Here is a 24,817-nt window from a genome sequence, read left to right as displayed (position 1 = left end):
ACTGAAAGGTGTATGAATTTATGGGATTAGTTACAAGTGTGAACCCATGAATAATAGGTATGGGGTGCAGACGGTGGAAGAAGAATGGAGAAAATTTAAAAGTTATCTTAAGGACTATTATAAACTCAATGAATGTTAAAGTGTTGCGGTTTTCAGAGACAAAGGGATACAGTGATATAAGGTCAGAATATAGAAAAGACTAAGATGACAGAGGTCCGAAGTAACAATTGGGAGTTGCTAAAAAAAAAAAAATAATGGACATTGGGATGCAGAAAGGGGGGGGGGAGGGGAAGTCCAAGAAAAGAGGTTTATGAAAATATGCTATGAAACTATACGTGTATGTTTGTCTTTTTAAGTGTTTGTTTGTTATTTAAAAACTTTGTAAAACCAATAAAAATTTTATTAAAAAAAAAAAAATAGGTATGGGGTGCAAAGTCATGACTAAAAAGGAGGGAGGCATGCCTCCATGGAATACCAGCAACTAATATTCAGAATAATCACTGTCTCCAATCATGTCTCCAATTTTTTTATTTGCCTTGAATCTTCCAACATTCAGCTTCATTGGATGTCTATGAGTTCGAGTGTTAGGAGAGAAAAACTTTTCCTAGCCACTTTCTCCATGCCATGCATAATTTTATAAATGTCTAGTTGGCATCCATCTGTCTCAGGAGAAAAAGGACCAATGCACCTTTGGGAGTGACGTCAAACCATCCAGTGCCTACTAAGGCTGCAGAGATTGATATGGGAGAGACATGTTTTGTTGCAGCTGGGGCAGATGAAGGCTTCCGGTTGTGTTGAAGTAGGTGAAGCATGGCATTTATTCTTTCTGCGCTCCTCCCAGCGGTCATCCCTCCCCTGGTCACTGCTGTGGCTAGACGACCTGTCTCCAGCCACTGTGATCATCTGCAAGGGATTCCCACACAGTGGGATTAATGTTGCCAGCCTTCACGTCATATTTGCAGGCATCTTTGTAACACAGAGTTCATCTGCCATCAGGCCTGGTGCTTGAAGCCAGCTCCCTGTGGAGCACGTCCTTGGGAACCCTGCCACCTTCCATTTTGTGGACATGACCAAGCCAGCGCTGACATAACGTGGGCTTGCAAGAGCTCATCTTTGCATGAGACTCTTCAATCTTCCTGGCGCAGCACACATGACAGGCGTTGAGGTGTGGCTCCCGGAGGGTATTTAGGTTGCCCATCATTCACTTCCATAAAGCAGTGTGCTCTACACACAAGCCTGATAGGCCTTCATCTTGATGTTAGTCAGTAGCATCACCTTTTAAATGCATTATTATTTACTGACTTTTTGGTTTTCTCTTGCCAAAAGCGACTCAAAGCCATTTAACAACAACAAACAAACAAACCACCCTGAAATAAACAAAACCCGCACATACCTATATTTAAAAAAATACAGGGGGGACAATTTGATTTTTAAGGGGGGCAACTTGGAAGCTTGTTTAGACCCAGTTAATGGCCTTTTAGGCTTCCTCCACGCGAATAGGAGTTCACCTTTTGAATAATAAGAATTAACTGTCACGGGGTGGGGAGGCATCAGGATTTTAGAGATGCTTAGGTGGGGCATGGCCAAAAAAAGGTTGGGAAGCACTGCTCTAAACTAAAAATAAAGTCCACAACGCTGAAACTTTTCCTCGTAGGGGAGTCCCTCCCTCCCACCCCCGCTGGATCATCTCGGGTGTCCTTTTTTTCCTAAACCTTTCCCCAGCCCTACAATATCTTTTCCGAGGCGAGGCGACCAGAACCCTGCGCGCAGCTTCGCAGGTCCTCTGAACTGGCCGTTTCCCTTCCAGTTCCTTCCCTCCCGATTGCTGGCATGGAAAGAGACTCTCCTCCTCCCAGGACTCAAGACGCGCTTCTTTCTTTCCCTTCTGCTCCTTCCTTTCCCGGCGTTGCGGCCCGCCTTTCCCCCCGGCTCCGGAGCGGCAGGGGGCGCCGTCCTCTGCCGGCCCCACCGCGGAAGGCGGCTGCGTCGCGGCGGCTGGGAGGCCAGAGGGCAGCGGGGCGGGCCCTGCTTCGCTGCTTCCCAGGCGTCGGCGCTGCCCGGCCGCGGCCGGCCGAGGGGTGCGGCGATGGGGATGTGCTTGCCCTGCATGGGGGGAGCCGCCGACGACGTGGTGGAGACGCCCGACCCGGTAAGCGCGGGGGGTCCGTCTCCCTCCCCTTCCGAGCCCCCTTTCGCCACTAAGGGCCACCCCAGATGCAACTCCACCCCAAACACCGAGAAGTCTCGCCATTCAGTAGCAGCGAAACATTTCTTAACCCCCACCCCCCTTTCTTAAGGGGAAGCGAAGCGCCTTCCTTCCACCTGCGCGTCGCTTCTTCTAGTAATCTCCTTTCCCCTCCCTTCCCGGGTTGGATAAAGCGCAAAGCGTGGCCAGCAAATCTCTTCCAAATCCTGGGAGCGCAAGCTTTAAGACCTACTTGGAAGGAAGCCCGGCCGAGGGCCAGGTCAACGGCTGGAGGATCGCAAGCCTTAGAAGTTAGCCGGGAGACACACCCTTAAGGACTAGCCGCTTGGAAGAAAACCCTGTCGTGCTCAATAGAGGCAACAGTGTCTTGTTACCTGCTCTTGCCGTGCGTTGGTAGAGTTGGAACAATCGTGCGCTCAAAAGGGTCACCAGGTTGCAGGCGCCCCCAGTGATCCCAGGTACAGGCACAGAGGAATAGCGGCCAGTGAGTTTGGTGGTGGTGTTTTTTTAAGCCTCAAAAGGAGAACAGAACTCTGGAGTGTACAAGCCCTCCTGGAAAAAAGCACCTACTTTGCTGTTAGTGAGAAAGTGAGAGAGAGAGAGATTACACGTTCTGTTGGATGCATAGTTCAAGGATATTTGAAATATTTATAAGTGTACGAAGTGCAGTTGTCTAATTGCTCTGTAAATGCTTCTGCTGGTATGGGAGGGGCGGGGCGGGGCGGGACGTAATCGTAATAGCTAACCCAAGACGGTGTAGTTGCTTAGAAGCAAACCCCACAATCTCCAGAGGGGCTTACTTCAATGTAAGCATGCATAGGATTGCAACTTGATTGTTTACTTATTTTCGCACAAAAAATAAATAGCATTTTTTAATTAAAAAAACCCCAGACAATACATTTTTTTAAACAACGTACCTTATTTAATAGCACACAAGCTACAGGTAAACTTGGTAGTTTGTAGAACAGTAAAATCCAGAAAGTTTGTGTTCTGAAATCTATATTTATCACTGACAACTTGATTTCCTGGGATTGCATCTAGACCAATTGATTTCTTGATACTACAGCAATATCAGTATCTTCCCTCCATGGTATCAAATTGAGGTTTTAATCCTACCTTTACATGATGTGCAATAATACATTTGTTTATTTCAAACATTTCTGTTCCACTCTAGATTTAAAATAACAATGATGATCTGAATTGAAACAACAAATAAGCACTATAAAATACCAAAATAAAACATTACAGGTGAATATCATACATAAAATACACATTTAAAGTAGTATAATTGACAGGTGAATAAAACTCCCTCCCCTCAAAAAACCTCTTTGGTTTTTGTATTGGGCCAGGGAGGATTCTAAGAATATTTAGCTGAGCATAGTTAGAAATCTTCCCATCAGACCTGCCTGCTGAATGTGGTTGGAGGCAGAGCAGCTGGGATAGTTTGTTTGTTTGTTTTACAAGTGTATAAACTGCTTCACAGCCTGAAACCGTGTATGAGATTAAAAAAAGAGATAAAATACAGGCTCTGAAAATGCTTTTCAGCACTATGTACAATTAATAATCCATAAATGGCTGGGTCGTACTTCGGGGAAAGCCTTCCTAGATAAAAATTCATCCAGTAGCCACCTAAACATCAATATGCTTGATGCCTATCTAAATTTCAGCTGGTAATTGATTCCACAGGGCTGAATGCTCAGGGTCTGGTTTCTAGTAAAGTGGTACCTCAGGTTACAAACACCTCGGGTTACAAACACTTTGAGTCGCAGACTCCGCTAATCCTGAAGTAGTACCTCAGGTTGAGAACTTTACCTCAGGATGAGAACAGAAATCACGCAGAAGCGGGAGGTCCCATTAGCTAAAGTGGTACCTCAGGTTAAGAACAATTTCACGTTAAGAACAGACCTCTGGAACGAATAAAGTTTGTAACCTGGGGTACAACTGTATAAGCTAAGCACACCTCTGGGGCATTCAGTATTCTCAGCAGTGCCTCATCTGTGCAGCACAGTTACTAGGCAGTGGTGGTTGAGTGGTTCCTTGGATAACTTCTTGGTCCCAAGTGGCTGAGGGCTTTAAATGTTAAAAGCAAAACCTTGAATGGTGCCCAGTAGCACAGAGGCAGCCAGTGCAGTTCTTTCAGCACAGGCGTGTACACGATGTCGACGGGATACCCTCGTCAGCAACCTAAGTGCTATGTTCTGCCTGTTTAAGGCCAAGGGAAATGGCCGCATGGAGCCTGGTTCACCACGTTCAGTATTTGTGATATGCTTTGCTATGTGGTTGACTTGGGGGGGAGTTATCAAATGTACTCTCCCTCCCAATGTTTTCCCAGGAATCCTGACCACGGTCTTGAGCAGTGGGAATTGAATTGCTAGAAAGGGTTCAATTTTTATAATTTCCGAAGTGGAAACTGTTATAAAGTAGTGCTTAGGGTGTGACGAGGCTCAAGAAAACCTTTGTTCAAATCCCCTGTCAGCCACAAAATTTCCTGGGTGACCTTGAGCCAGTCTCTTGTCTCAAGGTCACCCTTTTAGTGCTGCTGTGAGGGTGAAATGCAGGGTTGAAAACACACTTGAGCTACCTCTCTGAAAAAGGGGGGTTGAAATGTATAGCACCTGGAAGGCCAAAAGCTCCCCTCCCTGTGTTAATCTTTCTCGTACTCACACACATGTTGTGTCTCCAAAATAATGTGCTGGAGAGAATTTACCTCCCCTTAGCTCACACCTCAGTGACAGACCCCAGGCTACTGCTCCAACCATTTCTAATTCACAGAGATTAAATCTGTCTTGTCTATCTCTCAGTGTGTGTGTGTGTGTGTGTGTGTGTGTGTGTCTGTCTGTCTGTCTGTCTCCTGGCATTGGTTTACTTCGATTTCCCCTTCTCCTACCCTCAGGTCCTTCATGTTCCATCTTTTACTTTGCTGCTGGACCGGACTGCTCACTTGGTCACTCACTCACTGTTGTTGGGCTGGAGCACAAACATCCACACCCTCTCCTCATACCCCTTTCCTCTGCTGAACTGGATTGGCAGGCCCTCTCTTATCCAAACAAGTGTGCATGTAGATGGGCTAGGAGCAAAGGAACCCGGTGTACACTGAATCAGACCGTTGGTCCATCTAGCCCAGTGCTGTCAATTTTGACTGGCACAGCTCTCCAGGGTTTTAGGCAGGAGACTTCCCCAGCTCAGCATGGAGATGAAGATTTCAGGGATTGAACCTGGGATCTTCTGCATACAATGTATGTGCTCTGCCCCTGAGCTGCGGGAAATGAACATCACCTCACTGTTTGTCTTCTTCTTTCTTCCCACTACTGCATAGTCAGATATTGGGGTGAGTAGAACCCCGGTATTCTTCCACCCTGAAATGTGCCCCCCCCCGTAGCCTCACTTGGTTGCACTTTTGCCTAATGATGAGGCACTTGGACATCTCACTGTCGACTAGGAAATTGAAAGGTTTATATGCAGTTGCAGGCAGAACTGGCAACTTTGGCTCGAGTTCCCAACAACTGGGAATAATTTACTGCATTGCAAAGAGTGATGGGAAGTCCAATTTCCTCCTCAGTAAAGTTGGTGTGAAATAACTTCTTAAACCACTCTTTTTTTATATCCTTTTTGCAGGAGCTGAAAAGAAGACAACTCGCAGAAGCTGCAGAAAAAAGGCAGATGGAGGTAACCTGGTGTTTGACACAGAGATTGACTCAGATACTTCCTTACTGAGTGAATGGGAACAATAGATAAATGGTTGTTTTCTGGAAATTGCATCAGAGTCATTCCTGAGCTGCTCTGGAATACAGTGGTGTCCCGCAAGACAAATGCCTCGCAAGACGGAAAACTCGCTAGACGAAAGAGTTTTCCGTTTTGGAGGTGCTTCACAAAACGAATTTCCTATGGGCTTGCTTCGCAAGACGACAATGTCTTGCGAGTTCCTGCTGGTTCCCCCCCCCCTTTTTCTAAGCCGCTAAGCCACTTATCAGCTGATCCGATCAGCAGATAAGCCGCTAATAGCGCTAATCCGCTAATCCATCAATGGGCTTGCTTCGCAAGACGAAAAAACCGCTAGAGGAAGAGAATCACAGAACGGATTCTTTTCGTATTGCGAGGCACCACTGTATAGGCTTTACAACTAATATTTTTGGAATTAATATCCAGTAATAGTTTCTAGGTATCATATGCTTCTAGATATTTGGCTATCGTAAATAACTCTAGTCTCCCAAACTTTTCGGGCAGCAACAGGATTGCTTTTCTGAAGAGTTTCAAGAGGAAATGGCTGGCCAGAGCAAGGCACAGGCTTTCATCTTCCTTGCCTCGTTTTTTCCTTTCTGGGGAAGGATGCCTTTGGACCCATGAAGAGCTCAGAGGATTCTGAGTCAAGGAATGTCCAGGGATGCTATGTGGCCCATGGACGCCATGCTGGCTACCCCAGTTGTCTACTTGGACAACTGTGTTTCCGTGCCTTCTGGCACTCGTCACAGTCCTCTGTGCGCCAGAAGCAGTTTAGTCATGCTGGCCACATGACCTGGAAAGCTGTCTGTGGACAAATGCCAGCTCCCTCGGCCTGAAGCGAGATGAGTGCCGCACCCTATAGTCACCTTTCACTGGGCTTAACCGTCCAGGGATCCTTTACCTTACATGAATTTAATATCCACTGAATTTGAGATTTATGTAAAAGAGCAGCCTTGTGCATACCTGTAATTCATTTAGGAAAGAAAAAGCAGAACGGAAAAGGTATTTTATGTGATTGTTGTGTTGATTTTTATATATTAAAAAAACCCTAGATTGTCATGTGATTCTTGTGTCCCATTGTTCCTTTCTAAAGTCTGCTTCTCGGGGTATAAAGAATCCATCTTCTGTGGAGGAAAGGAAAAGGAAACAGGAGGAAATGGAAAAACGCCTTGAATCAGGCCCCGGACCAGGCGGCGGCGGACTGAGAGTAATTATGCATAAGATTAAACGCTGTAATTTCTTCTTCCCCACCCCACTTTTTAAAGTAATTATTGAGCGTGAGTTGAGTGATTGCCTTCTTTTTGCAGACAACTGTGTCTTGTAAAGTGCTTTGTTGCTGTTGAGGCATTTGGCACAGGGAATCCAGATCCCTTTGACGGTTTGCTTCACGCGTAGCAATTTCATTGAACAACTGAAAACTGTTTTTCAGAATAGGACTGTGATGGAGTCTTATGACATTTAAAAGCGAAAACATTAAATTGAGTAAATAATTTTAAAAATATTTTAAATTTAAAGAATTTATAAAGCATCCACTCTTTGATAATGTCATGAGGTGTACAAAGAAAGAAAGTTAAAAATGAATATATTAAATACATCTGTAAAACCAGCAGGGATAATATCCAGCAGTGCTACAAAACTGGTTGAATTGTAAGTTTCTTAAGCAGGCACCAGAAAGAACAAATTGTTGTCACCATGCTCATTTCCAGTGGGAGTGTATTCTAAAATCTGGGTGCCACCACACTTAAAGCTCTGCAGCAGGTATTATTTACATGAAAATCCAAGGTGTGTGGCAGCCACAAGTGGCCTCACTTGATGACCTAGGGGTTTGAGTGGAATGCTATGGAACAGAATCGTATTTCCTAGGAGTATACACAAGCATTTGTTGTGCATTCCTGGTGGTCCAAAATTATTGCTGGAGGTGTCCAATAAAAACCAAATACGAAAGAAATAATCAATGCATAAGCTAAATATGGCCTCTCATGAGCAGATGAACTGGATTCACAAAATGTAAGCCTATTCCTATGTATAATAAAACCCTTGATCTTGATAAAGACCCCTTGATAAAACAAGGCTGTGAATTTATATCCCCTTTTCACCTTCTTATGGTTTTTTTTCCATCCTAGTGGCAAGTTGGATAACTCCAAGGGCAGCTCCTGGAGGGAAGAAGACATCCTACTGCCAAGACCTTGCCAGTTCTTGTGACTGAATGGCACTTGTTCGGTGTCTGGTTTTTGCCATTGTTTGCCTCTGAAGATGCAGCAGTACTTTGCCACCATAGCAGAGCAGGGGAAAGATGTGCACTAAGGATATTGTCAAGTGAAAGCTTCACAATGCACAGCAGAGGTGGCCAAAATCAACAGTCCCCTACTAGTTCCGTTGCCATGTTCTAGAGTTTTGCATGTCTTAACATATTTGAGGGGCCTGAGGAGACACGTATGTAATAAATGAAATTTTCCTGCCTTGATTCTTATGGAAATCCATTCTGCTTTTTACAGTGTGCCCAGATACTTAACTCTGTCCTTTTCTCCCCTTGTGTCACACTTGTAAGATTTAAGTCACAGTCCTTAAATCTTAACGTGAGAGTGAGTATTTTGAGGATAGAAGCTTTGGTGCCTTTTAAGGGTGAACTCATATATTTAAGAGAAATGTCACCATGAGGTAAGAAATTATGTCTTATTCTTAAAAATGCTAACTCTGGGAGGGTAGTGGACAATATTTATGGGATTTATTTTGCTATCTCTCATATTTCCTTCTACAGCATTGAGAGTATGTGATTGTGAATCACTTAAAATACAATTAAACCAAAAAGGTTTTGCCTGCCTGCAGTTGTCGCTAAGTTGGTACTGAATGATGCCTGTCATGTCAACTGGGTAGACAGTACAAAGCCTTGACATGTTCTGCTTTCTGGCTGTTTCTTTATTTTTAAATTAGTATTCTGAAACAAATATAGGGAATATTCATGTAGCCTCTTTGAAGAAAACCAAGGAATTAAATCAGCTTATGAGGGAGATGGTTTCGCCTTTACTTTTTGTGCTTAAAATTAAGGTGGTGGTTTCTTGCATGCTCCCAAAGCATATTTGGCTTTTTAAAAAAATCTCTCAGTAAAAAATGTACAAAACAAAATCTAAACTATATGCAACCCGTGTGTGTGTGTGTGTGTGTGTGTGTGTGTGCGTGCGCGTGTGCATAAATAAAGTGCCCAAATGAACTTCCTCTAACTTAAACGGGTTATTTAACTTTTCCCGTCCCACAGCATTGTTATAGGTAGTGCTGATTTTCAAAGAGCAGACGAATCCCTACAATAAAATACCCCATTAAAATGGAATGAAATTAAGTTGGAAGGAATGTGCAGTTTTAAAACCTCTCAACATTCTGCTGAGTTAGCTTCTACTAAAGAAAGTATGTTTCCTGTTTTCTAGCCCACAGTAATATAATGTCTGCAGCCTTTCCCCTAAAGGTCAAACTCTGTGTTGAATTTCATAAGCTATGCTGTATTTATAACTAAAACTGTCCAAGTGCTTTAACAAGTTAACTGAGAATGGGATGTTTTCCCTTTCCTTGGCACAAAATAACACAGGTTTGGGTTGGGAGTGATGCATTTGGCCCAGTTTTGAGAGAAACGTTGTGGGTTACGGCAATTTCCCTTTCACTCATTAGCTTTACAAGGTGTATCATGGCAGGAGAGAGTCTAGCATCTGTCTTCATATTTGTTCACGTAATGTGATTGTTTTAATAAATACAGTGCAGAAAGTCTGGCCACGTTGTAAAATACCGATACCTCAAACATAATTATGGGCATTTGTGTTGCACTCATACTGTACTTACTGCTTTTTCCTGTTGTAATACCAATGGAATAACACTTGCGACATCTAGATTTCCAGTAATGCAGAGCATCCTTTAAGAGGATGGTGCTAAGAAAAGTTATTATTAAAGTGCCAATTTGGGAATTAAGTTGCCTGTGCTTCTTTTATCACTTCTGTTGAGCTCCCAAAAAGGGGGTCCATGTTGGACTGAGAGCTTTCCGTTGTCAGCACTTTCTACATTAATTGGTGCGAAACCACTGTGTTCTTTCAGTGCATACAGTAGGTGTGTGAGGTCTCAGGCCCTTACTGGCTGAACTTTTTATACTTTTCTGGCTGTTATAGTTGCCATACTTCAAAGGTCTGTGTACTTTTGAATTTCAGAGCTTTGAATAATGTGGATTTTGTGTTTGAGGAAAGGAGTGTGTTATTTTATGTGACAAGTCATGGTGTTGTAGAAAGGTACTGGAATTTTATTTGTGTTACAAGTTGTGCTGTTTGCTTATATTTTCCAGAAATACTACAGAAGGATTTAATACAGAATTATCTTTAAAACACATTTTCAGGAGCCAAGTGTCTTTAATTTCACTAAGAGCAAGACTGTGAATTACAGCTTTATATCCTGTTACATATTTGTTCTGACCACTCTCCTCTCCAAAGGCGACTTGAGACTTCTTAGGAATAGATACAATCCTGCTTACCCCATTTGCTATTGCAGAGGCAAGGTGTCTGCCTCTTCTTGTTTGTGTGCAACCCAACAAGCTGATTGAGGGGTCTCACACACCCAAAAACAGGTTATTAGTACTTTGAGAGAGAGCAGATAGCCTCTATCCAGAAGCTTTTTGCAGGTGAGGATCTTGTTCCCACTGTCCTGAAAACTTGAGTGCGTAATAGAAAAAAAGCAGTGCACAAGCTGTAGACAAACCATGTCCTTTCCATATTTTTTGGGAATGAGCAAGTTCCACCAAAATCGAAGGGATTTTGAAGTAATGTATAAAAAGATCTTAGGGACACAGGTGGCGCTGTGGGTAAAACCTCAGTGCCTAGGACTTGCTGATCGTAAGGTCGGCGGTTCAAATCCCCGCGGCAGGGTGCGCTCCCGTCATTCGGTCCCAGCTCCTGCCCACCTAGCAGTTCGAAAGCACGTCAAAGTGCAAGTAGATAAATAGGTACTGCTTTATAGCGGGAAGGTAAACGGCGTTCCGTGTGCGGCGCTGGTGCTGGCTCGCCAGATGCAGCTTCGTCACGCTGGCCACATGACCTGGAAGTGTCTTCGGACAGCGCCGGCTTCCGGCCTCTTGAGTGAGATGAGCACGTCGGTCATGACTGGCCCGGACTGGCAGGGGTACCTTTATAAAAAGATCTTAGGTTCTTGTCAAATATGTAATTTGATAACAAAAGATATTGGTTGCAGGTAGAGTCCTTGATGCAATGCCCCTGGAGCGTTACCGGGTATCTGATGACACTACATAGGAGCAGAGGTTACACACATGCTTGTCTTCTGAGGTCTGATGCCTTCAACTAGGATTTTCCATTTTGTGTGCACAAAGCATTGAAAAGATCAAGGCAATGCCAGCCTACATGGAACATCCAAGTTGTGTAGGCTTATTTGAATTGAGACAATGATGGTCAAAAGATCCATTCCGTCAGCAGCTCACGGAAAGTGACTGTTCTTATAGCTACAGATTAAGGATTACTTATAGGTAAACCTATACTGTAAACTGCCTCGTGAGCCCTGGTATATAAAATAAATAGGTAATGCTCATGGAAAGTGTTTAGCCCCCAAAACACTGCAAAATCTGAGTAGGTTTAGCTCAGTCTCTACTTGTTTGTGAGAGCAATATGTTGCAATGAACCACTGAGAGTTTGTTTTTTTAAAAGTATCTGTTTATTTCTAATGCACCATGTGATTTCAGCTCAAATTTATACAGTCATCATTCAAATAATCCTCGAACAATGATTTTTCTAGGAAAGGCACAAAAGTTGTCAAGTATAGACAAAAGAAAATTAGCAAAACCAATAAACCAAAACCCTAGCATTCCTATATATCACAGAGATGTGTAACATAACCACTCCCCAACATTTATCTACAGAGAATGCATGTAGTATTTCCATATTTTATTCAATATGCTCAAAAACAACTAAATCCAGCGGCAGAGAATATCCCACCATCACACGGTGGGACAATGGTCTATAACTGCCTATACATTTCTATAACCACCTAAAGCTATACTGTTACCCTTCAAGCACAATAGCCAGGAAGAGCTAATCTAAAGGCAAATACCAAGCACCCAAACAGCAGATACATGGGAGTACTACTGGTGATTGCATTCGCATGTCAAGTTTGAAAGTTTCAGAACAGGGAGGGGGAAGCTGTGCACCTTCACATGTTGGGTTCTCGATTCCCACTAGGCCTGGCTAGTGGTCGAGGATGATGGGAGTTGTAGTCCAATGACACCAGGGGGGCTACAGGCTTCCTATCCTTGGGGAAGAATGACTGTCAGGAATCATTCCTCTGTCAAAAAGATATACAGATTTTCTTTAGCACTTACTATGAAAAACAAATCTGAGTGGACTTACTCTTTTAGCTGTAACTTAAAGCTATGAAACACACTCGTGAGTCTTATCATTCCAAAATGTTGGCCAATCTGAAGCTCTTTATACTAAGGGCCTGTGGTCCTCCAGATATTGTTGGACTCCAACTTTCATCGGTCCCAGCCAGCATGGCCAAGGGTCAAGGATGATAGGAGTTGTAGTCCCAATAACATTTGGAGGATACAGGTTCCCCATCCCTGTAATAATTCCAAGGCACTCTTCTCTATCTTTGTCAAGGCCAGCTTTAGCCTTTCTGTTGTCCAGATGTAAATATGGTTACTGTCTTTCGATCCACCTAATGCATACCTCTGATGCAGTCACTTGAGAGAGCTTGCTTTGCAACAGCATCACTGGTTTAGAGAGTACAGGGTGAGGGGAATGGGGAATCCCAGGTGGCATTTGACTTGTAGTCCAACAGCGCATTGCCATCTCGTCAATACCTGGTGTTATATGCAGCTTAGGAACCAAAAGCATACATGAACCATATTGAAACATCTTAAAACAGATTATAGCAGGGGAGGAGGACAAATACTCTTAACGTGGCTTTCAATAGCACACATGCTTTCAAACCTATACATGCTTGCTGCTTGTTTCTTTCACCAGTTGGGAAAGGCCATATATTAAGACAATATACAGGCATTTCCCACCAGTTATCTACCTTCTTATGCAGTAAACACACTGGCACAGCAGCTATTGATAGGCCTAGAGCTATGTGATGCAAGTATGACATTCTCTTGCCTGTAAGAGTATCCCATTCATTGCAGGGGGGTGGGGGTTGATGAAGTGCACAGAAGAATGCATTACAGTGGTGCCTCGCAAGACGAAATTAATTCGTTCCGCGAGTCTTTTCGTCTTGCGATGTTTTTCATCTTGCAAAGCACGGTCCGTCGCAACTGCGCCTCTTCAAGCGGCTTTCATAAAAAAGCGAACAAACTCGCAAGACGTTTTCGTCTTGCGAAGCAAGCCCATAGGGAAATTCGTCTAGCGAAGCAACGCAAAAAACGCAAAACCCTTTCGTCTAGCGAGTTTTTCGTTTTGCGAGGCATTCGTCTTGCGGGGCACCACTGTAAAAAAAAATCAGGTCTCATCTATGAATGAGGCAGCCTATAAACAGAGGAGTTCACAGTGTGTGTCAGAACAGGGAAAGCTGCCTTATATCTATCTGGCCCAGCAGTGTCTACTCTGACTGGCAATATATCTCCAGGGTCTCAGACAGAGGTCTTTCTCATCTGCTACCCAGCTTTTTTCTTTTTTTTAACTGGAGGTGAACCTGGAGCTTTTGGGATGCCAATAATGAGGTTAACCACAGAGCTCTGAATTAGGGCAAATGATTGAGAATCATAGATGTTTTCCATACAAATATATCACATTTTGTTACTTTAATGTGACTCATAAGTCATTCTAAGAATACATTCATAGAGTAATAATTTGGCTAAAAATATATGTCTGTTTTTTAAAAATCAGATTGTAGTAATTAACCTATCGAGGGTAACTTGTATAAAAAGGAACAGCACTAGAAATAAATAGTTCTACAGTTCAACAACCCACAAAATGGGTTGCCATTTCCAGTCTGCATGTAATTTTCAGGAGTCCTTTTAAAGCACCAACTAATGTAACTACACTTGAGAAGATAGCATGGGCCTACATATACAGAGTCCCGAATGAACATTTCACTTAATCTCCTTTTTGGATTTGTAATGGGCAGAAACAACCAAGTAGCTGTCTGGGTTCATATCCTTGATGGTCGGAGACTTGTTCTGGATCGGGGATGTTTTCCCATCCACTCGGGAAATCTGCAGCATTCGGCACGGGTCGTGTTTCAGCAAATACCCGGCAAACGTCTCCCAGCCGCCTCCTACGCGAACCATCACATGCTTGTTGTGCAGCATCTGAATTTGCAAAAGAAAAGAGGGAGAGGGGGAAAATAACTCCTGGAATTCATGTTTGCGAATGACAAGTTTTTTCCTGAAAACACTCAAAGCCCAGTTCACTGTAATCCTGTTGAAATCACTGGGAGTAACGGCTCAGTCCTAAACACTTTCAATGCTATTGCAGAAACTGCAGGGGAGGCAATCAAAGCTTTGCCACAGCATACATCTGCTCATGGGTGCAATGCAAGGTTGCATTTGGGCCCCGCTATTGTTTAATATCTCCCTAAATGATGTAGTTTAGAGCTTTCCTCTCCTCTTCCCTGCCTGCCAAAACTGGTAATGAACAAAAATTTATACTGCTGCTTTATTTAGACAATATGGCTCTTATTTCATTATCCCAAGTAGGTACAAGATTACTTTCCAAATTCAGAGCATATTGGAAGCAGGATAGCTCGTATATTAATTACAATAAGACCAAAGTGGTGGTGGTTGCCCAAAGGCATAAGTGCCATGAATGGGTCCTGGATAGTCGTTTCATTAAACATTGTCACTCATTCAACTACTCAGGGCATCGTGGTTTTTTTGTGAAAAATACTCCCTGGCCCACTCATTTTAAGGCAATTTAAATTTCATCTGCCTCCTTATTGAGAGCTAGAAAGGCATATTACTGTAGTAAGGGTCATTGTTTCTTAAAACATATTTTTTTAAAAAAAAAAAATATTGCTGAAACCATATCTTGCTTCTTATATGGTGCAGCTATTCATGGTACTTATAGTAGGGGTGAACTGGATATAATCCAAAATAAATATCCATGTGTGCTACTTAAAGAGTCGCAGAGAATACACATGATGCACTACTTGGAATTGACGTAGGTCTCCCTTCTCTAGAAGCATACATTCATAATTCTATACCAAAAAAACCCTCTTGCTAATACCACACCAACATTTAGCAAAACTGTGTTTTTAGTCCTGCAAAATAGGGAATTCTGGGCATCATGCTGTAACAGTATGATATTGCATTTCCCCATTTCCCCTATAATACCATCTCCAGGGGCGTAGCTAGCTAATCCAGCACCTGGAGCAGCTCCAAACAGTGTTGACTGCTAAGGGCATTTTTTAAATCTAAATGGTCTGAGAAACCTTACCATTTTTAATTTTGATAATTTGTATTCTCAGCAACCCTTAACAAACTACAATGCCCAGAATTCTTTGAGTGAAAAAAAATGTGCACTGGAGGAATAGTGCGTATGCAGCCCATGTTTTGGGTTGGGTATAATGACGGCATCTCAAAAAGTGTATCATTTGCCACTGCAAACATACCAGGTTGAATGGAAGGTGAAAAGGAATCTTTCTGTCTCTCTCTCTGTGTCTGTCTCCTCTCTCCCTTTGCTTTCTTTCTTCACCACAACTGAATTCCCTTTATAACAACTATCTATCAGAAAATGCTCCAGCACGGGCGGATGTGACAGAAGAGCTCAGTATGGTCCCCTGACAGTGTTAGAACCGAACTCAAAGAGTGTTATCGTAACAAATAGGATATTTTAAAAATCCAGATTGGGAGTGAAGATAAATTACAAAGCTCTCCAGAATTCCCTATGGTGAACTGCAGGCACCTCATGTGACAGAACTGATACCTGGCTTTGCCCAGAGACCAACGGAAAAAAGAACGAGCAAAACATTAAGGTACATTAAGGGGCCCCAGGAAAGCAAAATCACGTTCATAAATAGTCCAGAATTAGCAGAGTATGTGAAGGATAACACGTATCAGGAGGGAGCAGATAGGAATCAACGCCTTCCCTGGAACTAATTCATATGAGCCTTCCTAGGAAGGCTTGGGAAATCATTGTCAACATAAGAAAAGTTTTCAGTTATAATTATTCCACCATTTTCTCTTGACAGACAACTCTCAACAATAGAATGGGCATCTCCTCTGGCTGTCGGTCAAATTATCATACCATACATTTTACTCCCACTTGCAGGAAAGAAGTTATGAAAATCATGTTGGTAATATTACTTTTTTGTAAACCTATTTGCAACCGTGGAGTAATTGCTAGTTCTGTCGCTCTGCTAGATTTATGTCTAAAATGGGTCCAGAACTAGGCAATTTGATGAAACAGTAATAAAAGAAATAGTATGCTGTACTTCTCTCATTTGAAAACAACCCCTCCACACTTTCCCCTGAAATATTCCCACAACAAGCCCGACTAATGTGCCCTTAGCCTATTGTTGATCGCTACACTGACTCTCCTAGAGGAGAAGTTAAAAAGTCAGAGGAGAGGGAAGAATCTAGCAAACTGACAGCGTAGCCATTGTGTTTCATTGTGGAATAAATTCCAGACATGCCCACGGCCAATGCTGCTACCATAAGTGCACTAAAACCAAAGCAGAAAAATGTTTAATCGCAATGATTCCAGGAGACATTTATGAATCACATAAATCTTTACTATTGGGAGGCTGCCACAAGAGGGCTCTTCTCTCACAAGACCTGCCATTGAATTTGTATAGAGAAACCAGGAGTGTTATTAAAATGGAGGTGGCAATATGTGAGGAGGGGGATTAATAATGTGACACTGTTTTACGGTGCTTGCATCAGCTGAGGAGGCACTGTAACATCACAGTCAGGGCTGTAGGAACTGCTGAGTGGCCCTCATAGCCTGGGAAGGCAAAGGGATACTGGGTAGCTTTGCACATGACAGAAAAGCGTGGAAAGGAAGAATAGATTTTTAGATTATTTAGTCTAACCCACTGCTCACTGTAGGAAGCTTGCAGCTACAGCCTGAGTCTACCTACCCTCCAGGTAAATACCTCCAGTGACAGAAAGTCTCCTACCCCAAGACTTTCTTTCCTCCCTTCAAATGGCAATAATGCAATAATGACATGAGCAATGTAAATCGATGACAGCATTGATAGGGGGACAATTCATTGGGGAGCTCACTTTCAGCTGCTTTTACACAGATAATGGAAGCAACAGCACTTCTTAGAAATAAGTATCTCACTGCATCTAACCACAACAGAAGTACAGCCACTTTTAAGTGGAAATCAGCCTAAGCCAGATATCAATACCCAAGAAAGTTGGCGATTGTGATAGCAAAAGTTTTTCTTAGATCACGCAAAATGTTGGGATGCCCCACATGACAATGAAACCAATGCCATGATATGGATTCTGACAAAAATCTACATCACAGAACATCGTAACTATGACATACATCACAACACAGGGCAAAAGGTTGAACATACAATCACGGTGAAAGCCTGTTTGCGGGGGCTTAGTAGGAGATTCACATCAGTATTCTCCATAAAACACATCAGTGGCACTCAGCCTGACATACCCTTTTGTTTTATTTAAGATAAAATGCATTAATGTTTAATGAAAGAAACAAAGTTTAGGAGAGGCAAACATGAAGCCACATTTATAAAACTACAACAGTTGCAACTGCAGCCAAAGGGATTTACGCAAGCTAAGCAGGTGGAGGATTTCAGCCAGGGGGTTTTGCAAAGCATTTTAAACACAAATATGGATAGCATTTGTTTTGCTGGCTTCTTCTCTGCCTTTAATCTTCAGTCAGGAGAATAATAGATTAATAAAAACAGAATAATAAAATAAATTGGAATAATAGAAGCAATAATTAAGCATGGCTGCAAGCACGAGATGCAGAAGATGCCTTGACTTCAAAGAAGCCTCATAGCCTGAAGGAAATGCCATTTCTCTCCTGCCAAGTTAGCACTGAATGAAAGATTCATAAGCTCTGGGGTAGATCAATCAATGCAAACCTTTAGAGGTCACCCTTCTACCCAGGGAACAAATGCTTGGACTTTTGAAATGTGATACAGCTATGCACTGAAGGCATTCCCGCCCCCTGCTTGGCCCAGTCATGTCACAAATTTCAGCTACACAAGCAGATCCGAATGATTTTGAGATTCTGACACTTATTTGTCAAGTGTGTCAGCTTAAGTTTGGATATTCAGGAATTCTTGGCCTGCGGCAAGCCATTTCAGACACGAAAGCTCCTTAGCAGATTTTCAGTTGTAGGGGAAATGGAAATATTTATGTTCTTGAAAGCCCCTCCCCACCCTGCTATTCACACACTAGATTAGAAAGCTAACTTGAACAGTGCCAGTAGAACACCCACTGCATGACCTCAGTTTTATTCTTTAGAAGCATTTGCACTGGGGTCACTAAAATGTGCCCCCCTCTCTTTCCTGCAGATAGAAAGTCCTTTTGCTTTGCCAGGTGTGTCTTCTCCTCCCCCTGAGCACAGATCTGGAGGAACCACAGAGAGGACATGGGGAGAGAAGGAGAGCGAAGTCCCATTGCACTAGAAGGAGTTCTTGTGCAGGGCTTCCACTAGCAGAATGGGGTAGTTGAATCCAGTCCCATATGTCCAGATAGGCTTGCTGAAATAAATGTGCATTTAGCAGGCATCTAAAGCATCATCACCATTACAAAAATAATAACCCCGTGGGTGGTAGTATGGATCCATCCCAATGCTAGAAAAAAAGAAGCCAAAGTATTCACATCACTTAATCAATACATTTATATGGCACCCCCACCAGCAGCAGCTGGAGAGGAACAGTAGCCAGACCAACTGCAAAGCAGGCCAAACTTTTGCTATCACCTGTCTGCTCTGCTTTGCTACTGCTCCCCTGTGAAGAGGGAGCAGAGATGTCAGTTCATCCCTGGGGGGCACAGGACCTACCCACAGATTAGAAACAGCTGGAAGAGGAAAAATAGTTGTTTATCTGCGGATTAGTGAGTGGGAGTATACTTTGTTTATTATTTGAGTATACTTAATGTTGTTGTTATTTATATGGTGGGCCGCTTGGGTTGTTTTTGTTTATTTTGTAAGTGTTATTTTAGACAATATATTAATATATTATATGATCCCCTTTATTTATGTCCTTCCTTTATAGTAGTGTGTGTGTGTGTGTGTGTGTGTGTGTGCACGTGCGTGTTTACTGTAAGTCACTTGGACACTTTTGGGAGACAAGCAACTAATAAGTTAAATAAATAAGTAATATGAGTATTATGTTCATTCTAAGATGTACTGTCCACAAGTATAAGATAGGCCACAAGAGTGAAATTACATTGCTAATTAATACTGTCATATTAATTTGCTTATTATTCCACTCCAGGTCCAGTTTTTGGCCCATTTTTTTCAAAAAGTAAATTACTGTTTTCAGTAATGGAATCTTCATTTATGAATGAGTCAGATTCCAACACCAGGAGCTTAAAAGAAATTGGATCTAGAATTTGGAACACCTTTGACTCCTGGGAATACTATAATGTGTGTTTTCAAACACCTACTTATATTTTCCATTTGCAAGTTACCATTGCAGGCTATTCATCCATTAAGTGAGACATTCTTCTCCTTCTCCCCACAGCTTTTCAATGGTTACACAGAGACTGTTTGCCTTCTTTATGGGTCAGTACACTTTCTTTCTGTGCTGTTTTATATGTAACAATATTCTGAGATGGCACTGTACCAACATAAGGCTGCTGACGACTAAGGAAATGTGCTTTTTGCTGAATGCTGAAGAATATAACAGGTGTTCAACAGATTAGCTGGAAGGCAGAATACTAGAAACAGTAGACAAATGCAATATAACTACAGCATAACATTTGAAAAAGAACTTACACATTTTATCCTTTCAATGTTAGCTGCATTTCACACAATGCCTCTGCAGCCTTACCTGTTTCCACTTTGCGGAGAAAAGTCAGTGGTGTGCTTTTTAACAGTGGATGATCCATGGACAGACCCCACTAAATGCTGCTAAATGCTAACACTGTGCTTCTCCATAAGGTACAATATCAGTTTTTATAACAAATAAATCATAGTGTAGCATACAGGCTGAGTTACACACAAAGCAGTTCCTGATTTAGATCACAAACTCGCTTAGGCAAGTGTCAACCTGTCCATTGGCAGTATGATGGTGGTAGGATGTGGGTGGCGCTGTGGTCTAAACCACCAAGACTCTTGGGCTTGCTGATCAGAAGGTCAGCCGTTCAAATCTGTGCAATGGGGTGAGCTCCCGTTGCTCTGTCCCTGCTCTTGCCAACCTAGCAGTTTGATAGCACACTAGTGCAAGTAGACAAATAAGCATCGCTGTGGTGGGAAGGTAAACAGTGTTTCTGTGCGCTCTGGTTTCCGTCACGGTGTGCCGTTGCGCCAGAAGTGGTTTAGTCATGCTGGCCACATGAAAGGAAAGCTGTCTGTGGACAAACGCTGGCTCTCTCGACCTGAAAGCAAGATGAGCACTGCAACCCCATAGTCACCTTTGACTGGACTTAACCGTCCTTTATCTTTTTAAATGATGGTGGTACTGATGTTGCTGCTGTTCCTCACTGTCATCATCCTGATCTACCTTCCAGGGTTGCAGTAAGGCTTGGAAAAAGGACAGTATGGGAATAACCCTAAACATTCTCAGTTGCTGTATACAGAGATTCTCCGAGGGACCAATTTCTTAAGCATTCATTCTGTTTTGCTTGCACAAAGCTTACACAGAGCTTTGTTTCTACCCAGTCTTTACTGGACACTTGTGCTTCTTTCTTTTTTTGCAAGATGGTTATTATATGACAACCAGAATTCATCTTGATTTGCTTACGGGGTATTTTACATTAGTTGTTCATTCATCCCACACTTTTCAATGCATTTGCTCCTAACCACAAATAGTCCAGAGTGGTTGTTGTTGTTTTTTAAGTGGATGCGCTGTGCTAGGATGCCAGAGTACTTTCCCCTGTTTTAATTGTGCAAACCTGAAGATCTGATATGTGTCAAATCCTGACAGTCTGGAGATGCCCTGTGTCAGTTAGCTTTGAGGCTTTTCCAGAGCTTGAACAGACAAGCTCAGGGATTGTATGGCCCCATGTTCATTAGAGTTTCCCTGAGCTTCCCTGTTGTTAAATGGAGCCTTGTGATGCAGAATTATAGAAATGTAGTATTATAGAAAGCAGACATTTGCTTGCCAGATTTAAAGCTCTTACAGACTGTGGGTGTGGCATGCTGACAGGCAGCATTATAAAGCCATTCGACAATGGGACGATAAACTGTTCTGCTTTCTGTCAACACATTGCCAAAGATTAGATAAATGATGACAAGCTACGATGCAAACCCACTTCCTTTTTAAACAAAATTTGCAGAATGGAGCTTTGCCAAGTCATTCGATCTTTCATATTCCTGGAAAGCAAAGCATATATTTCTAGAACTATTGTGTGGAGACCATTTTTAACTTAACCTGACGGAGGAATAACTTGCAAAGATGATGGCTACCACTGGATGGCAGACATGCTCTGTGTACAAAGTACAGAGGCTGGATGCAATCTGACAATTTCATACCAGCAGGTAAGGTGAGAGACAGTATGTTAATTTCAGCCCAGTTTTGCCTACAAAGCATGTCCTTTCTGTACTGAATACTATAGGAAGACAGCATTCTGTGGAGCTGGGAAAACAACCAGAGGTTCTAGTTGCACAAGCTTCAAAACATGATATTCCTCATTGTACTCAAAGGAGAAACCATAATAGTGCCAAAGTGCCTTTTTATCTTCCTGTGGCACATCTTTCAACAGTGTCAGATAGGTGGAAATGTTGCAAAAGAACCCTTTGAGAATATCCTCCTCCAAACCCCCAGGATCAGCTGCCGGGGGTAGCCTGTCTACATACCTTTCTAAGATGTATGACTGGTGCTGGAGGATAAGGCATTGCTCATGTTTAATGATGTCTAAGGAAGTCCCGGGGCTTAGTTCTGGGTAAATGAATAAAGCATTGCAGCCTAAGAGATCTCATGGACTGTTATTTTATTCTGTAAATATAGACTGCAGTTTTAACCTTTTTAGTCACTTACAGTCCAATTCTATGCATGTTTACTCAGTTGAAACATGGATTTCAGTGGGGCCTACTCCACTGAATATTATAGAACTGCAATATAGAGGGGTCAAAAAAAGAAGGCAATGTGTATTAAGTAAACATACAATACAGACCATCCCTCATTATGCACACATCTCTAGAGAAAAGTGGAGTGAGGAGAAGCTTTTGAGTCTATTGAATCCTCCCCACAAAAGGACCCTCGGCTGGTTTTGTCATCTTCTGCCAGGTGTGCTATAACACACCTGACCGATGCGCCTGACCAATCTGACCATGTAGCCCTTCTGTACTTTATGTATGTGTATTGAGATACCCATTCTCCTCCAGGATATGAAAAACCTGATTGCAATTTGTTCCAATTCAGTGGTAAACCATGGGGTTTCCTAGGGGAAAGTGGAGGTGTGGGTGAGCCCTTCCATCATGTGTGGCTCTGCACATGTGGAAGTGGTTGGCTCATGTCTTAATTTTCATTTGCTTATGGGCACAAGCCAACCATCTCAACCACTCTGGCCTGAATAGTGTACAAGATCAGTTTGCTATGTGCCCACCTGGAATGACCAAATAGTGTTCTTTAACAACACACACACACACACACACACACACACACACACACACACACACACACACCATTCCCAGTTTCTCATTCTACATACTGTTAATCAGGTCTTTTTTTCAGTTGGAACTCACCGGAACTGAGTCCCGGCACCTATCTGGTGCATTTGGGCACATCTGTAGTGTTGTGGTCTCAACAACTTTGGTCGTTTGATGCTCCTCCTAAAAAAAGGTCCACAAGCTCTGGCACCTCTTTTTCCAGAAAAAAAAAGCCCTGCTGTATATACTCCATACATTTCAGAACCATTTTGTCTGGTACAGAAATTTAATAAATAACAACAGGTCCACACTGTCTTTTCTTCCTGAACCCTTTCTCCCTTCATTAATCTCCCCTTGCCTTGCCCTATCCCTTTCAGACTACAATGGTACCTCGGTTTACAAACACCTCGGGTTACAAACACTTCAGGTTACAGACTCCGCTAACCCGGAAGTAGTACCTCAGGTTAAGAACTTTACCTCAGGATGAGAACAGAAATTGCACGCTCGCTGTGCGGTGGCAGCAGGAGGCCCCATTAGCTAAAGTGGTGCTTCAGGTTAAGAATGGTTTCAGGTTAAGAACGGACCTCCAGAACGAATTAAGTTCATAACCCAAGGTACCACTATATGCTCTTAAGCTTCCAACCAAGAAGATAACCAGGATATAAGATAAGGGGTGGGGAGGGGAGGAAGAGAAGGGGAGAAACTCCCAAAATTCTACTTAATAGAATGCTCAGGTTCCTGCAGCGTGCCTTCATAAATAACACCTTCATTTTCATACCAGTCTACATGGAAATCAAGATATACTTGCAATATTGCCCTATTTCCCCCCTCTTTTAGAGATTTACATATATGCAATGTACTCCTGGGTTCACAAATGCAAGCACAATGTTTTATTATTATGATTACGAATGGCAGCAAAAAAATACAAGAAAATGGATTGGATCTTAAGCTGCTCTTCCATTCACACATGTGGATCATTTCCACCAATTCCTCTCTCCATTTGCACTGCGGAGGGAATGGGGAGGAGGGAAAGCTCCATTATGTCAGTGTGAACTCTGCAATTCTCACAGAAGGAAAGTTATGATTCAAGCCAATACCAATGTTTTCAATGAAATTCTTTGGAAAGGCTAACACATTAAGGGTAACAGTCCAGAGAATGATGGGTTGGATTGATCCAGGCCAAGTTGGTTGAACCTAGTGGGGTCACTGAAACCTGAAGTCCTACTGATTTCAATAGGGACTAAGGGCAACTAACAGATCAAACTGTGCATAGCTAATTCCATGTACCTAAATGAGGTCTGATTTTTTTTTTTGCAAAGCAAAGCATGCCACTCTTAAACATATGGAGTGGGAAGATGTTGAAAATCATTTGCACTGTTGTTGTTCCATAGTGTTCATTTCCCAGCTGTTGCTTCAGTGATAGCTCAGGCTGGAAGCTTCTGTAGGAGCTAGAGGTTCAACTCCTTGCTAAGAGCAGTCATGATCCGAGCAGGTACCTTTCTCCCAAGTAGTGCCATGAACAGCTAGACAGGCACTTTGGCAATGGCTGTGAAGTTCCTGCCTGACCCACCATCTTCTCTCCTGTGGTCTTGGAGAAGAAGATTTTAAGGGTGTTGTGTGAGGCACAGCAGACCATGAACCCAAACAGCTCTTTTAGGGCTTTCTAGTCCTGAGGCAGGGGTGTCCAGATTCTACAGCTTCTCAGGGTCACTGGCAGTATTGAAATATGCTGGAGGGTCCTGCTCCCTTTGTTCCTCATCCGAGGAGACATCAAATGTGAGGTTTGGGCAGAGCTGAACTGTGACACATGGCAGCATTAGTCCCACTGCACCACTGTGGACATGCAACACACTGGATATTCAAGTTAGAGTCTAGGGTGCTAGCTTGGAAAAGAGACTGTTATGATAAAGGCTTGCAAAACATTGATTTCCTATTTCACATAATAGCAGAAGGGACCTGATGCTTACAGACTTCTGTTTTGAAAAAGCTTTTAATAAAGTTCCTTTCCAAATATTCCTGATTAAACTGGGGCATAGAGACAGGTACACCTATGGATCTGTAGTTGGTTAAAGGACAGGAGGCAGAGGGTGATAATAAACAGAGATGCTACACAGGTAAGGAAGCATGGACCTTTTCAAGCATTGGGGTCCTCTAAGGATCTCTGTTGGGGCTGATG

The 24,817-nt window shown here is 42.8% G+C and overlaps 2 protein-coding genes across 7 annotated transcripts in view; one reads left to right on the top strand and one right to left on the bottom strand.

Moving 5' to 3' along the window:
• Positions 1–1,991: 1,991 nt before the first annotated feature.
• SVIP (small VCP interacting protein) lies at positions 1,992–9,877 on the top strand. The gene is made up of 4 exons (XM_082213668.1): positions 1,992–2,149; positions 5,822–5,872; positions 7,020–7,133; positions 8,050–9,877. Exons 1-4 carry the CDS (start codon positions 2,087–2,089, stop codon positions 8,062–8,064), a joined length of 243 nt encoding a protein of 80 aa, XP_082069794.1. The 5' UTR covers positions 1,992–2,086; the 3' UTR covers positions 8,065–9,877.
• Positions 9,878–13,362: 3,485 nt separating this feature from the next.
• The window catches only part of GAS2 (growth arrest specific 2), a 118,864-nt gene continuing 107,409 nt past the window's right edge, over positions 13,363–24,817 (bottom strand). For all 6 annotated transcript variants that reach the window (XM_082210928.1, XM_082210930.1, XM_082210927.1 and 3 more), the window contains one exon: positions 13,363–14,210. In XM_082210928.1, coding sequence (XP_082067054.1) covers positions 13,992–14,210 — 219 coding nt within the window. In that variant the 3' untranslated portion in view covers positions 13,363–13,991. The remainder of the gene's footprint in view (positions 14,211–24,817) is intronic.

This window comes from Podarcis vaucheri (assembly GCF_965113315.1).
Source record: "Podarcis vaucheri genome assembly, chromosome: 1".
In the NCBI taxonomy this organism is placed as follows: Eukaryota; Metazoa; Chordata; class Lepidosauria; order Squamata; family Lacertidae; genus Podarcis; species Podarcis vaucheri.
The sequence above is the reverse complement of the archived record's forward strand: the minus strand, read 5'-3'. Positions and strand labels throughout refer to the sequence as shown.